This window comes from Labrus bergylta, chromosome 1 (genome assembly GCF_963930695.1).
Source record: "Labrus bergylta chromosome 1, fLabBer1.1, whole genome shotgun sequence".
NCBI classification, from domain to species: Eukaryota; Metazoa; Chordata; class Actinopteri; order Labriformes; family Labridae; genus Labrus; species Labrus bergylta.
In genome coordinates this window covers 6,982,953-6,998,592 of record NC_089195.1, presented here as the reverse complement: position 1 = coordinate 6,998,592, position 15,640 = coordinate 6,982,953, and the positions used below count along the sequence as shown (strand labels likewise).

The 15,640-nt window shown below is 40.1% G+C and overlaps 1 protein-coding gene across 1 annotated transcript in view; it reads right to left on the bottom strand.

Moving 5' to 3' along the window:
• Positions 1-12,494, bottom strand: part of slit1b (slit homolog 1b (Drosophila)) — a 74,255-nt gene extending 61,761 nt beyond the window's left edge. The window contains exon 1 of the mRNA XM_020639640.3: positions 11,509-12,494. Coding sequence (XP_020495296.2) covers positions 11,509-11,753 — 245 coding nt within the window. The 5' untranslated portion in view covers positions 11,754-12,494. The remainder of the gene's footprint in view (positions 1-11,508) is intronic.
• Positions 12,495-15,640: the final 3,146 nt, after the last annotated feature.

Sequence of the window (15,640 nt, the reverse complement as noted above, 5' to 3'; positions counted from 1 at the left end):
ACACAGACTTCAGGTATTAGCTTTTGTTAGTGTGTGTTATTTGATATTGTACCAGAGCAGGCAACTATCTGGCACAGTCAGGTTTAACCCTATGACCTCATTGTCTACCTTGATGGACATCTGCGAAGAAAGAGAGGGGATGATGTCACTCTTCCCACGAGGCTTTGTGCAAGGAGACTGAAACTGAACCCTGTGTGCGTACCTGTGTGTGTGTGTGTGTGTGTGTGTGTGTGTGTGTGTGTGTGTGTGTGTGTGTGTGTGTGTGTGTGTGTGGTGTGTCAAGTGTCAAGTGTCATGTTCCTGGACTACTGTAAAGGGTGGAGCAGAGAGTGACCTTGTCCTATCCTGAGCAAAAGAGGGAAAGAAAGACTGAAAGATAGTCACAGAGAGGGAAAAATAGTGGATGTTGAGGTTTGGGTGTGTGAACCGGATCTACACTTTATCCATGGAAACGCAAAGAAACACCACTGCAAAGAAAAACAAGAGGCAAAATGCATGTCAACAATAGAAAATGAGAACAGCAAAGCTGAATCAGAAACAACTTTCAACAGTTATTTTTCCAAACTGTCTGTCTAACACGAATTGAAGGTCAGCAAGCTGCATTTGCTGTTCTCTGTAACTTTCATATACTTGCAATGTCATTTTTTGCTATCTTAAAAAAGGCTTTAAACAAATCGTACATACTAAAAATGGAACAACCCACTCTTCTGATGGTCTTTTGGAACAACATAACATTGAAAAAATCATTGTTTGGATTGCAGTTCAGTTTTTAAGTTGTCAATCACTAGTTAGCCATGGCCTGAAACGAGTCCTGCTTTATCATCTGTTCTATTCTAAAGAGGATCAAATTTTATAAAATCAACATCAAGCTGTATTGAAGAAGAGTTTAAACTAGAGTTTGAGACGATTAAACTAATTAGGATAATAAATCAAAGAAGAATGGGCTTATTTTCTACACCATGGGCAACCTTAAACAGACAATGGAGTAGCCCACTACTAAGCGGCACACGACAGAATGTTACTTCTTCCATTCAGTCCACAAAAATGAGTAGTAATTCCCATTAGAGGTGCACTGATTGACCAGCTGGTGACTGGAATGGACCAATTTGCAGCCTGTTCAGCCGTGATCGATGAGCCGCAGTCATCACAAATACATCTCATTCTGTGTGTGTAAAAGCAGATTGTTCCACTTGAATTAAGACTACAACTTTTGAAAAAAAATGCTCGACAGTGAGACAATTGTTGGAAGTAAACAAGACTTTTGGAGGCTTTACAGTTTGAAGATGGAGAGGGAGGTATAGTTCTTAGGGATGGGGGAGAGCAGAAGCAAGGGGTTGGCTTGGACAGAGGGAGGGATGGAGGACGGATGGAGACGGGTCATGGCGGGGGGTCCAGAATCACTCCCTGGATGTGTGTGAAATCACCCTGACAGTTAGACTGCGCGGTCCAAACCAGCATTACGAGGGAAAATAATGTAATGCCTGCGACGACCAAATTGTCCGACACTATAAAAACAGGTTCAGATGATTAAAAAACACACCAAGTCTGAATATATAAGCCACTAATTGCTAACCACTCGATAGATTTATCTTTGTTGTGTGAGGAGGAGGACAGAGACACCAGGGAACACACAAACAGCCCTGATGAGGCGTGCTTAATTGAGTTTTGTGCCGCATGGCGGGGTCAGGGGTCAGCAGAGCGACAGACTCCCCTCGAGTGGCGACTCTGGCAAACAATAGCTCATTAAAGCAGAACGCGTCTCACACACACATACACACACAATTGCAGCCTGAGTGGGCAGTGAGGCAGTTGATCCGCTCAGCTCAGCTCTCCACTGTTAGATCTGACGTTCAGGCAGAGCGGGAGCGGGCGATGGACGATGATGAGATACGGTGGTGTGGCTTTGAGAGGAAGGATGTAGAAAAAAATAAATGTACAGTGAGAAGACGAAGTATTGATCCTGTAGCAGAGCAGCATCAAACCTCAGTACTTTCTGAGCATGAACAAAAACATGTCCCACTATCAGAATTCACTTTCAAACTCCAGAACACTCACACATGTCTGTCTGAAACACAACTCAGGATATTTTCATTTGAATACAGTTTGACTGTTAAAAATCAAGATTACATTTTCCAATGAAGTGCCACACCAAACTCTTAAATCAATTTTATTGCCACCACTGGTTGTTTAAACAATATTATTTATAAAACAAAACATTTCAGTCATCCTACTCACACATCTGGGTCTTAAGTAATCAGATAAACATGCTGAGCTCAAGTCAGCAGCAGCTTGGCTCGCAGCCCCTGAATGCCTGAAACACAGATTTTCAGACCTTTCTCCAGGCTGAAGTTAAACATCCAGACTTCCACATTTATGGAACAAATCATTCAATCAATTGGTAAATCAAATCTAAACACTATCCACACTTGAATTTAACACTAACATCAAAGCAGTAAAAGAAAACCTGCATGGCTTTAAGATACTAAATGCCAACACAAGATCCGCAGCTGCCCTTAAAGTACATTATTACATGAATACATTGAAGGACACAAATGTCATCCAAGTGGTTTAATTTAATCTGCAAATCAATGGTGCATATGCGATCAATGCAGGGACCAGTGAGTATGCATGAACTATAAACAAAGACCTCATACAACCACAATGAGCAATATTGAGCAAGAAACAGAGCAACAATAAAGTCTCAGAAGTCTAATCAATAACAAAGAAAGCACACACATATATACTTCAACTGTTTAGTACACAGCAATGAAGCTTTCATCTGATTATTTATTTGATCTGAGCTAAGTTGGAAAAGGCAATTCTTTTCAGTGAAATAGTTTATTTGATTTGTTGAAGTCCAGGCTGCCTGGTTCCAGGGAAAGAACCTCAACAACGTCACAGCTTTGTGTAACAAACAAAGAGTTTGGACACTGCTCAAATGATGGAATTTCTGTTTGACCTCAGATTGTTTTACCATTTATGGTCATTGTAGCATAGTTGAGGGCAGTAAACTGGTATCAATACCAGTACTCGTATTACATTCTGCCATGACATGGATTTTTACAAACTGTCATTACCAGTTTAGAATATATTCATCAATATGAATGTCTTAAGGCCTAATGACGTCTAATAGCGCACTGTTGTGAAACTGCACGATGGAAAGGGCTAATGAAGATTATTATTGTCACAACAATCATGTAAACGTGCTCTCTCTCCCCTCTCTGACATAAAGTGAGTGTGCTTGCTCGCTTGCAGCATTTCTCTTTCTGTCTGTGTCAAACTTTAACCTGGCCATGGGAAAGGGACATATTTTCATCCCCATTACAACAGGTCTACCTGCTGAAGGTATGTATTATCTGATGAGTCGCTCGTCTTAAGTCAAAGATGCTAAAAGAAGCTGGCTCTGGCTGTGACACGTGGTCAAAGGAGCGGCTGTAATGTGTAGCTCCTCTATAGCGAAAATGTCAATTTCATGTTAAACATATTTTTTGATGTCCGGCAATTCTTTAGAAACTTTTCTATTTTGAAAGAGCCATATCAGGAAATGTGTTGTTCTGGGCAGTATGTCAACACAACTCTGCAGGAGAGAAACACAACGTGCAGCCACACAGATTAAGATAGAAGCTACAACATACTGAGAACTGAAAGACATGGTGACTTAGAAAAACATCTTTCTCTCTTGTCGTGCTCAGGAGTGAGTTGAGTATCACGTTGCAGGCTTTTTCTGAGAGGGAAAAGAGGAAACCATATATGCATAATCATGCATTTAAATGCCCCCAATCTATTTTAATACTGTAATACCATTACCGCAAAAAGCACACAAAAAAGTGATATGAAGCCAAGGTCATATTGTCCACCTCTATCATGAGCTCTAACCACTAAATACCAGATGTCAATTACTATCTAGTGCACTGAAACAAAACACCTAACACCAAGCTCAGAGGCCATTTAAACGAAAAGCAACAGCCACAGCAATTTTACACCTTTACTGAATCTGCGCCACCAACTGTAGATACATCGTACTTGCTGCAACAACTTTACAACTGTTTTTTTTCTTTTAGATTGACATTTAAAATCACGCAAAGGCAATTTATCAAATGGGAAACATTTAGTCTCTTAACAATCAGATTAGTGTGTTTTTGGTGTATGGTATGCTGTGAACCAGTCTTTACACAGCAGGTGAAACATATTGGAATTCATCCTTGAGCAATCACTTACTGCTGCATCAAGAAAAAAAACATGCCAACAATGTGACAAACCACACCAAATGTCAAGACCAACACACACATCTGTAGCTTGTATTGCTTTGCCATGGGTGGTGAAATGTAACAGGTGACGAGCTCATTGTGAAGTCTGAGGCTTCCTAAAACTATCTGAGTGAGTTTGTGTGCTCAATGATACATGATCCTAATCACATTGCCTCTGTCGATCTTTAGTGCAAGCGAGCATTAACATGACTTCTTTTTTTTTTTTTTACCAAGTCAAACAAACCAAATTAAGGAAAGACATCTACAAAGTCCATGGTAACTGCTCCAAACAAACAAACACCAAGGAAACTCTCTCTTAAATACCTGAGTGGCAGCAAATATTCTGCTGCCCTGAACAGTCATTTTGCAAACAGAGAAAGAAAAGATACTGAGTCCATGGAACTTTTTACATTAAGTAAATCTTGCTAAAAAATCCCTGCGGTCACCTCTCTTCATCTTAGTGACTTTATGACAAATATTTCATTGTTATCCTTCCTCTGGTTCTCCTCCTTCTTTTGTCTTTCTCCTCCTCTCCTCTTCCCCTGAAAGCCTTTCATATATCTACCTCTTCTTCACCCTCTCCTCCTTTCTCCTGCTCACTCTCCTCTTCTGATCGTTCTCTCAGAAGCAGCTTGATGGATGTGACTAATATTAACAACTACACACACACAGAGACACATCGGAGTGTAATGAGACTTCACTAACATCATCTTTCCCGCTGAGGGGGCTGCAGAGTAAATGGAGAGATGATTATTAGAGATGGCTGGAGGAAGAGACCTGCTGATGTGGCAATCATTCATAATGAGACTCAGGGACAAAGTGAGTCAGTCTGTGGTTTGGTGAGAGAGAGAGAGAGAGAGAGAGAGAGAGGTTTGGTTTTGATTTACTGCAACCATATCAAAACAAGCATTTGAATGATAAATTGTTTTGCTGCTATAATCACTGAACTACTACATTAGCATGTCTTCGCTGTAACAGCATTCAGCTAATAGTTTAAACAGAAGACTCATGTATGACAAATTGGTAGACAAGGGAAAAGTGGAAAATTGAAATACATGATTTCCATTCATATTATGTTTGTAACTGAAGTAGTTTTGAGTGATTATTTTGAGCAGGATTTAGTTTCATGCAGGAGAACAGGCCTCATGGGAAGTAAAGAGGCAGTACAAACTGGCCGAAATACAATCTCAGAACCCATTAGATCTCAGGAAGCATGTAGTATATTACTTAACCTCATGAATTTATCTAGCATTATATGCAGATATCTCTTTATGAGGTTAATCTGGACATTTTCTATTAACTCTAAACATCTAAAGTTGACATTGACCAGCACACAGTAGAGGACGTCTGGGCTTGGACGTTTACATGCACTGTTCAGTCAAGCTACGGTTATAACTTGATTAGACCATTTAATTGGACCAATGGCCTTGTCCCTGTTCACATTATTTTCACTGTTTTTCTTGTGTGCTCTTGTTGGTATTATTCCTATTACAGTAATTCTAACTACACCATTATGACCACTGTTTATTGTATTTTATGCCTTTTTAAAGCACTTTGTGGCTAATGTCTGTGAAAAGTGCTATATAAATAAAATGTACTGACTTACTTACATGCAGCAACGGAGAATCGGTTTATTGGCAGGAATATGTTAGATTACACTATGGTAGGTGGTGACACAGGTAGATGGTACTTACTTCCTACAGCTGACACAACTGTGTCTCCTCGTCTGTGATACTTTTCTCTTATTTTCTCGATTCTCTCTCGAATTCCAATTCATGGAAGAGCAAATCGACTGACAAACAACTTTTTATAGGTGTGTTACTCAAACTATGAGAAATTCAACTTTAAGTGTAACATGTTATTGTGTTTTCAAAAGTTCATTTTTCAGTCTTACACACTAAATTGTTTTATTTTTTTATTTTTTTTGTTGAGTTTCCAAGCGTGTGTATGGCAGCTCTGTTTCCTTCTCTTTGCGTGCTGTGTCTGTGCTAAAGCTAATCCTCCTCACACTCAATTAGATGCCTCACTGGCAGCTACACATACTGGCAGACACACTTGCGTGCCCAGCAAGATGAATATTTTTCTCAATGAATCATGCCCAATTTATATAATGATACATCCAGAAACAGAAATAAACAGACACACAGTCTGATTTTTTTATATTATTAGATGTACGACAGATTGCTCTGGGTAGTCTCGCTGGTTTCATTTGTTTATGTTTGTGTTGTGGGTATCCAGGAAGTCTGCACTAATGCCACACTACACACACCCACACACACCTACACACCTACACACACATACACAAGAATATGTGCTCTGCCCTCACTAGGTTTTGCCCTCTATTTTTAAATCAGGCCTTAACTTTCTAACATTCCCTCCTTAATGTGCACACGTTGACAGAGTTCACTGGGTTCTTTTAGGTTCAGACAAACAGAGAGACAGCTGAGAAAAGTTCATACACATGAACTGAGGATTTACTCTTTGAATTCCTTTTGACAATCACTACTGAACAATCGATGTACACTGTTTTAGATAAAAGTATTCCGTAGAATCAATCTGAAGTATTTTTTTTAAAGCTTTCAGTCTTGTCAATGTAGTTACTAAATGACAAACTTGATTCTTTGTTATGTTGTAAAGTGGGGTCTGAGGAGAACCTGCTTAACCTTGTCACATGAAACTGTAACTTAAAACTCTGAAAATGTATTTTATTATCCTCAACAGGAAAATGTCCTGCATAAACATTAGGCAAACAAGTCATGTTCGAATGACTTTAAATGTATTCTGGGCTGTTCTCATAACAGAAGGACCTCACTTATAAGCTCATGTGATAGGAACGCCTTGTCATAAGAAGTTTGAGATACAGCTGTGTATCAACACAAATCCAGTTTATAATGTGTTTTAATCATTTCCAAGTATTAACAGAAGTATTGTAGCTAATGAATTATTGGACATTGTCAGAAATACTCAACTTGGCCAGTGCTAACTTAGAGTGTCTTCTTAGTGAGAGTAAAAACTTTTTTTCTAGTGTTTCTTGATCGTGGTAGTTAGTTGGTCAAGAAACAGAGAATTGGAGAGTAAAGCTGACAAATCTGTCTGATTTCACAGCAAAATAGTATGACCAAGAGGAAATATCTGAATTGTATGCATATTTACAACAATATCTTTTTAAATGTTCATTTCCTTCGTTTATTTAAGTGTTGAAACCTGGCCATACATTTAGCTTCACACGTCCTCTCAGATATTCTGTGTCTCATTTTCACACACTTTTCTCTGCTCAGATAACCAAAGATCGTCAGGGCCCAGAGGGGCATCCATTTTTTCAATGTTACCATGACGATCCAACAGCGGAGTGGGGGGTTTGGTTTGACTGGTGGAGTCACCTTGATAAATGACCCTCTTATTATCGCCCGTCTCCCAGGGAATACCGTACACAAAGTCTGTCTCTCTAACACACACACTGGACTCTCCCCCAGTGGCTAACTGTCCAGCTGACACACACACACACACACACACACACACACACACACACACACACACACACACACTCAGATCACTTTACATGCTAATTGGGAGACAAGCCCTTTAACAAATAGCTGTTTAATGAGTTCTTCCTCCACTACAGGAGTCTGAGTCTGCAGGGCGAATGGCTGCTGCAGCTCTCAGAGGAGGAAACTGTCAGAGGTCAAAAGGTTAAAAGGAATACTAGCTGGTTATAATGGCTATGTTTACATGTGCACAGTTAACCCTCACTGGTCATTTCTCTGGTCACAAAAAGAAACATGGGATTTTTTTCAGAAAACTTTGCTGAAATGAATGTCACCATCCCAACACAACAGGCAGTAATTGAAAAACTGTCCCTGTTACACATTTTAAAATAAGTTTACATTAAAAGGGCTTGAAGTAGTCTTTTTGAGAACTGCCAGGGATTGTTAAGAGGACTAGAGGCTTGGGAGTGTGACAATGTATTGATACAGCAATATATCATCATCCTGACATAGGGGATACAATCATCAAATCGCTGGTTCCAAGTATCAATATATGTTTGTTTTTATTCACCCTGCCAGTTTGACTCAAAGTATCAAATAATAGAAGAGTGAAGTGCACATCACATTCAAGTGGGCAACTATTGGCACTATTTTCATCTCAATGTGTGAGAAGTTGTAGCATTGTTCTAAGAAGAAACCCATACAAATCAAGACTAGAACATGATCAGACTCAAAGAACAATAACCAGAGGTAATATACAGTTTCTCATAACAATACAGTCTTCTATAAAAAGCAGCTTAGCTTGTTTCTAAAAATAAGCTACCATGTTTATGATGTTTCTGAGTCTGAACATTTGATATTTGAACATACACATGAAAATAAAGTGTTTTGTCTGTTAGGTATGTACTATTTTCATATTAAGAAGTACAGCATAAATGCACAGCTGAGATGAAGACACTATGGACTCATTATTTTACTTTTGAAAAAGACTCTAACTCAAAAAGCGTTTTTATTTGCAGATTTGTTTATTATAGAAAACGGGACTGGGCTATTGGACTTATTTTCTCTGTTTAATAGAAAACCGCTGAAGTAACACATTCTCACAATAGGCAAAAATCACCAACTTATCTTGTGATCCATTGTTCAAAATTGTGAATGTCCGGCTATAACAAATTGTGCTGCATGTCCTTCAAGTGGATTTGTCTTTCTGTTTTTTTGATCATGGTGCCTTTTATATCTGCCATGACTTGATGACAAATCATCAGACACCAATCCTTTTCTGTCATTGTAATGACCTTTAAACTGTGACAGATGGCTGGACCAAACATTACATTTTGCATGCTAATGTTTTGATCCAGCACAGTGCGGTCTGGAAGTATGAGGAGGAGGATATTGGGGTAAATTGTTTTAAATGTATTTTATGTTTCACAACATAAACATGCGACTGCCTCACTAAATGACATCGTATCCATAGACTTTGCAGATGACACGATAAATGCTTAAGTATTTTTTTTTCTTCAGTTCCCCTCTCTGTTGATTATTATTACTCTGCAGAGGAACAGTTACCATCTCAGCAATATAAGAGAAAAATGACCGAGTGGGTCTGCAGGCTCAGAGTTTTTTCCGGGCCATTTCCCATTGACCTGGGGGCCCGAGCCCTATAGTCCCCGATCATAAAGCTATCAAGCTCAGAGGGGGAAAAAGCATCCTCCACGCTACAGTAAACCAGAGAGCAGGCAGGATAATGTATCTCTGCTGGCACCCCTGACAATCATCAATTATTCAAACACAGGCACTCTAGAACCTGAAATAAACACACACAATATACAAACCAATACATGTTCACCCTGTACTGAGAGCCACATACAGTATAAACATAACTTACTCAGCACATAACAGTGAGGCACAACATGTTAAGTGTTGCCTTATTTATATACAACACAGTCCACCCTGAAAACTTCAATACGTATTCATCTTCAGATTTATGGGATCAGAGTTTCTGATGGAAAATGGCCAAAAAGTTTATTTTTTTTCAAGTCCTTGGTTCAAATTTTGGTTGCAGTTTTCATATTTGTTTGTAAAATTTTGGCAAAAAGGTCAAAAACAGGACGAAAAATCACAGCTAAACATTTCAACCAGCAACAGTAGAGGTAAGAGACCCATCAACGCTGGTTGCCTGATATACTAGCTGATACGAGCCTATCACAGACGTATCTGTGTCAATGTATCTGTAGTCTGATACTGTCAATATATACAAACTTTACATAGCACAAAGCACTAAATGGAGCCACAGACATGGTGTCTTCAGGTAGTTTGTTGATGTGATAGAATATTGACTCCATAGTTTATTGTCTGCAGTACATTTAGCAAAGCATCACTCCTAAGCAGATATTAAACTGGATGAGAACTGGTTGACAACGTGAAAATGGATTTGTTTAAGAAAGTAATCTTCTGAATACCTTTTTAGAGTTTTATCTGAGCAAAATGTATGCAAAATTATATCTAAAAGTTATATTTTCAGCGGAAATGTTGCCATATAGGCAACATAACAACAATCGGCTATCTGAAATGAGCATGGTGTCGTTGCAAAAATGACTCAGGTGGCCTAGCGGATATAGGTCTTGCCCCATGAATGGAGGCTACACTCTCCCAAGCAGATTTGAGGCCGACCTACAGCTCCTTTCCTGCATGTCATTCCACACTCTCTCTCTCCCTCATTTCCTACTCTATACACTTTCCTATCCAAATAAAGGCTTAGAGCTCAAAAGTAAGGAATAAAAGAGGTGACCATAAGGGCTGACATGACGAAGTGAGAGAAACTTCTATTTACAGCAACTCACTGCAGAATGAAATAATCTGTATGCCTGACAGACACAGTATGACATTTTCATCTGTTTGAATAGTTAGACATGTTCTACTGTTTAAATGCTGCAACACTGTTAAACAAGACATCTTAACTCAGCAGTAATTGACTGCTCGTGTCTTTAGTCATTTGACAGTCTCTGGAGTGTGAGTGTAGATACAAATATGAATTATAAGAATCTGTCAACTTGTGTCATGACATTTATCAGCAGTCTCTTAAGAGCTTAAAATAAAACAACATAGCTTCAAACTATGAGATGATGTTGTCATTTTTCATTCCACTCATGTACTTATTAAGTAAAAGCTGAAACGACATACAGGGAAGAAATAAAAAGAGTAGAAATAAAAAGGGAAGAGAGGATGATTAGGAGTTTAAACAGTTCATGAAACAGGTAAAGTAATGAGGAAAATATGCAGGAGAGAGCAGTAACGCTGCAGACCAGCTTAATGGGAGTTAAGATGACAATTTAAGTGTGTGTGATATGATGTTAAACAGACGACTGTAAGGAAGAGGTGGAAGGAGCATTACAGAGGGAACACTGCAACAAATCTGGATTTACACAAAAGTGTGCGCACACACAAATACTACAGTGTGAAATAACAGCACAGAGGGTGAGTCACGAATCAAACTGATCACTCGAGAGCAGTTTGGCTTACAAATGCAGATACAAATATCCCATGCTTTCGCTTAAGTTTGACACACATCCGTTGCATATGCATGTTTGATATACTTGTGAGGACCTATGATCTAGTTTTGAGCAAAGATTTTAAAAAAGCTCTGCGCTCCTTTAAGTGTGGAGCAGCAACATGCCGTCACACTGAAGGATTCCCCTCATCTACGCATCTCTTATTCTACGGTCCTCACAAGTATAGGAGCATCTGAATACACATGTGGTAGATGTATGATTACTCACAGCCTCTCAGTCCCTCTGGGGATGTTTTTGGGTACGGAGTGGATCCCCAGGCCGTGACAGTCCACCGTGTTCCCCAGGCAGCTGCAGGGGGAGGGGCACGCCTCCACACGGCATGGACCTGCCACCAGCACCAGCACGACCCAGATCAGCAGCATCCGCAGCCCGGAGCGAGGAGACCAACCTGGGGATGTGACCATCCCGGAGACTCCTGACCCGGCTCCATCCCTGCTTCTCCCAGCAGGCATCCTTCTTTCCTGCTGCACTGCAGAAACCAGCTGACAGATCCTATCACCTTTCTTCTCTTTCAGTCCCAAGACTGACCACCACTTAAACCTCTTGGAAAAGTGGACAAAATGCTTCAAGTGCAATAGTTAGAATTCTTTAAAGGCTGAGACAGACAGTGGCAAAGCCAGGTGAAGTTCCCTACAAAATGATCGGCTGCCACTTGATCCCAGAGTGGCCTTTGAGAGAAAAAAGAGAAGGAAAAAGACAAGTATATCCTCTTCTTCTTCTTGTCCCCAGCTTTAGAGCTCACTCCAATTGGCTTCTCTTATTCTACTCTCCTGTGTGTGTGTCTCCCTCTCTCTCTCTCTCTCTCTCGCCATCAGCCGTACAGTGTGTTTGCCTCTCCCCTCCACTTTTCATTGAGTCATTGTGCACTGAACAGTGAGCCACTAGAAAAAAAAAAGAAAGGGGGGGACTCCCTCACTCCCTCTATCTCACACACACACAGAGCAATCATCCATCAAAAGCCTTTACAAATAACAGCACAGAGACTCCTCCCACACGCTCACACCCCCTCCCCTCACACACATACATGTACACACATATACACACACACACACACACACACACACACACACACACAAACGCAGTAGCGGCAGCACCCGGAGTGAACTCACATCAATTCAGTGACAGCAGAAGCGGGAGCCGGCACCTCAAGTGACGGCAGCCTTTTTCTCCCTCTCTTCCACCCTCTCCCTATTTCTGTCTATCTCTCTCGCTCCCACATGCGCTCTCCTCTCCTCCCTTAGGGGGGAGAGAAAAGAACCCAAGGCTGCATCATTTTTGAGTAAAAAAAAAAAAAGAGGAAGAAAAAGGGGGAGAGAGAGGAAGGAAGGGAGGGAGGGAGGAAGGAGATGAAATCGTGATCACCCTGAAGCTTCTAGGGGAAGTGCTGGTGAAAAATGTGAGGCCAGAAAAAGGAGGGAGGATTTGTGAAGAAAAGTGGAATAAAAGAAGCATTGAGGGAGTTCTACTGTGTGTGAAAAATGATAATATTATTTTGCCACGGATCAGTGCCAAGACAGCGCACCGAGGCTGCAGGAACTTGGTTTGGTTAAGGAGGGGGTGTGGGGTGTGTGGGGGGGGTTCTTGTGCGACTGGCACAACTGGAATGCCATAAGCTGCCAGAGAGCTTACTCAGAAGTCTATTATGAATCACTGGCAAAGCTCTGACATTCAAACGGAGCCCGGCTGAGATTTTTAATCTCCAAAGAAATGCCGGTTTAGGCTTTTTGCGATTGCCATATTACCATGGATGAGAGGCAAAGAGGAGTGTGAATCATCAGGGATGTGGTGGAGGCAAAAGCAACCCAGAATCTTCCACCAAAGCTATCTGTGGGGAAAATTTTTGAAAGCTCTAAGGCTGCAAGAAAAACTTTTTCGTTTGCTAAGAAATCTATTTTTTTTAAACTGGCCTTTGAAGATCATGCTGAATATCTCCTTGACAATTTTGAAACCTCGAAGAAGAATGTTTGTTTCAGCCTCGTAATTGTGAGGATTTGCTGCTTTCCTTTGTCTAGTATGATAGTGAATGAAGAGTCTCTGTTACTTTGGCCTTTCTGAAACCGTTACTTTGTTACCATTTCTGGCATTTAGTATGGAGTAAAAGATGAATGTCTTCTTTGTGAAAGATATGCAAGTTATTCAATTATGAATTAATCACAGGTTTCAGTCCTGGATAGACTTTGAAGTACCTTCAAAATGACCTGTTACAGGATGACTTCAAGGTTCTATTCCAGAAGTTGTACATCTCAATTCAGTAAAAGAAATCAGTTCAAGATATCCTTAGGTGATGTAGAATTAAAAAGACTCTTTTGGTTTGATGAAGTGTTTGCAGTATGAGGAGCCGCAGCTGGAGGGCACAGTTTAAACCAGCTTTTTATTTACCATTATACATGAGTGATTATTGCTCATGGCCTCACTTTGTTTCCTCCCTGCAGACTCTGTATGAGGGGTTCATTTAACCAGCCGCCCTTCACAAGTGATGGAAAACAAATTGGCCACAGGCAGCACCCGTCTGCAGCTGAATTGAGTGACTCATTCTGGCGATAATCAGCAACAAAGGGAGGGACGAGATGTTGACATCTCCGGGGGGGGGGGGTTGGACCCCCATATTCCTGGGGGCCATAATAGCTTTCTGTAGCGGGGATGGGGGGGGGGGACGCTTCTGAATTGATTTTTGGGAAGGACAGAGCAGATGCTTTTGTCTAACATGCATCAATTCACAAGACCTTCATGTGGAGAAGAAAATCCCTACAAGTCATATTAGCACAAAACATGATACCACTAAAAAGAATAAAAAATGATTTACTAAATGTACTTTTAATTATTTTTATAATTAAATCCTCAAATTAGATAATTGCAAACTATTCTCCTGAGACAATTAACAAAGAAATACTCTCACATTAAACTGTGGTCGGCAGATGTGAGGCAAAGATTTGAAATGAATGTTATATCCACAGTAGCCTGGGCCTTCACAATAAGTATAGTCTCGACATGTTTGTTCCAATACAGAAGAGACGTTATGGTCTCTGCAGCTCTGAGGAGACAACATGTGGATGTATCTGTATCATCAGCAAACAGCCAATATGAGTAAAATAATGGCTGTGGGTAAATAAACAACAGTAAGCAGTTCAAATAATCATCAGAGAAGCCAGCCAGTACACAGGTTCAGCTTCTCCTTAGTGAGAATGATGCTGCTTAGTCAGTCTTACACATCCAACATGTTCTGAAATATTCAGTCAGCACAAGATCCTCTACACTTGTGACCAACAAGAGAAGATGATGGTTTATTCTCAATCAGTGTGCACACTTTTGATTTTTATGTAGCACTGTTTTGGGAATTCAAAGTTCTTTTCTAAGATGTTTGTACTGTGCAGGATATTATTCCACTACAAGCACCAAGCTGCATTTGCTTTGAAATGAGGTATCATTTCTGCACACTAAAGTGAAGTCTATCTTTTCAAACATACTCACATTATATATCCTGATGTCAGGTTTAGATCCCTGCCTGCTGAGTCACATAAAGTTTTTGTTTGTAACTACAATTTCTAACCCCTAACCCTAACCCTCTCCATTTTAGATACTGAGTACCCTCTGATATTGTTGAAAAAACAGACTGCTGATATTTTACCAACTATGAAAAAGGATTCTTCTACCTGCTAGCAGCACACTGTTGTTTGTTAATGTTACATAATTCACCTCATGTCGTTTGTTTTTTGGGGGCATTAAGTCACAGAGACTTCAATCTTAACTTTCCAGGTTTCACTGATTAGGTCTATATCTAACTACCGATATCATGGGCTCTTTAATCAAAGAATGATTATGTTTTCGACCTCTTATTCAGAAGAAGATATGAAGGTTAAAATAGATTTTTTTTTATTAGAATCAAAGCATGCCTTGCTTTGGAGTCCAAAAAGAGACTGGTTGCCTCATTTTGAAAGCTTTTATTTTCAAAAACTTTAACTGTGCTGATGTCCTTCTTGGCCAGGACAATCTTGAAAAATACATCTTTTATCGCAAAGAGTTTTCTCCTGCTTAAACAAAGAAATGTTAAGGCATTGACTGGCATGCTCCCATACAGCAGATCACAGAGATGACGTATTATTATAATTCCTTATATTTTTGTCCGAATAAATTATTGGTTTAATATTACAAATATTACTGAAGATCTGTATTTGTTCTCTGTTTAAAGCTTCATTACAGGGGCGCAAGTAGCCTAATGATTAGTTTGCGTGCCACATATCCAGAGGCTGTAGTCCTCAAAACAGGCAGCCTGGGTTCAAGTCCGACCTGTGGCTACTTTCTCACATGTCATTCCCCCACTCTGTCTCTCCCTGATCTCTGT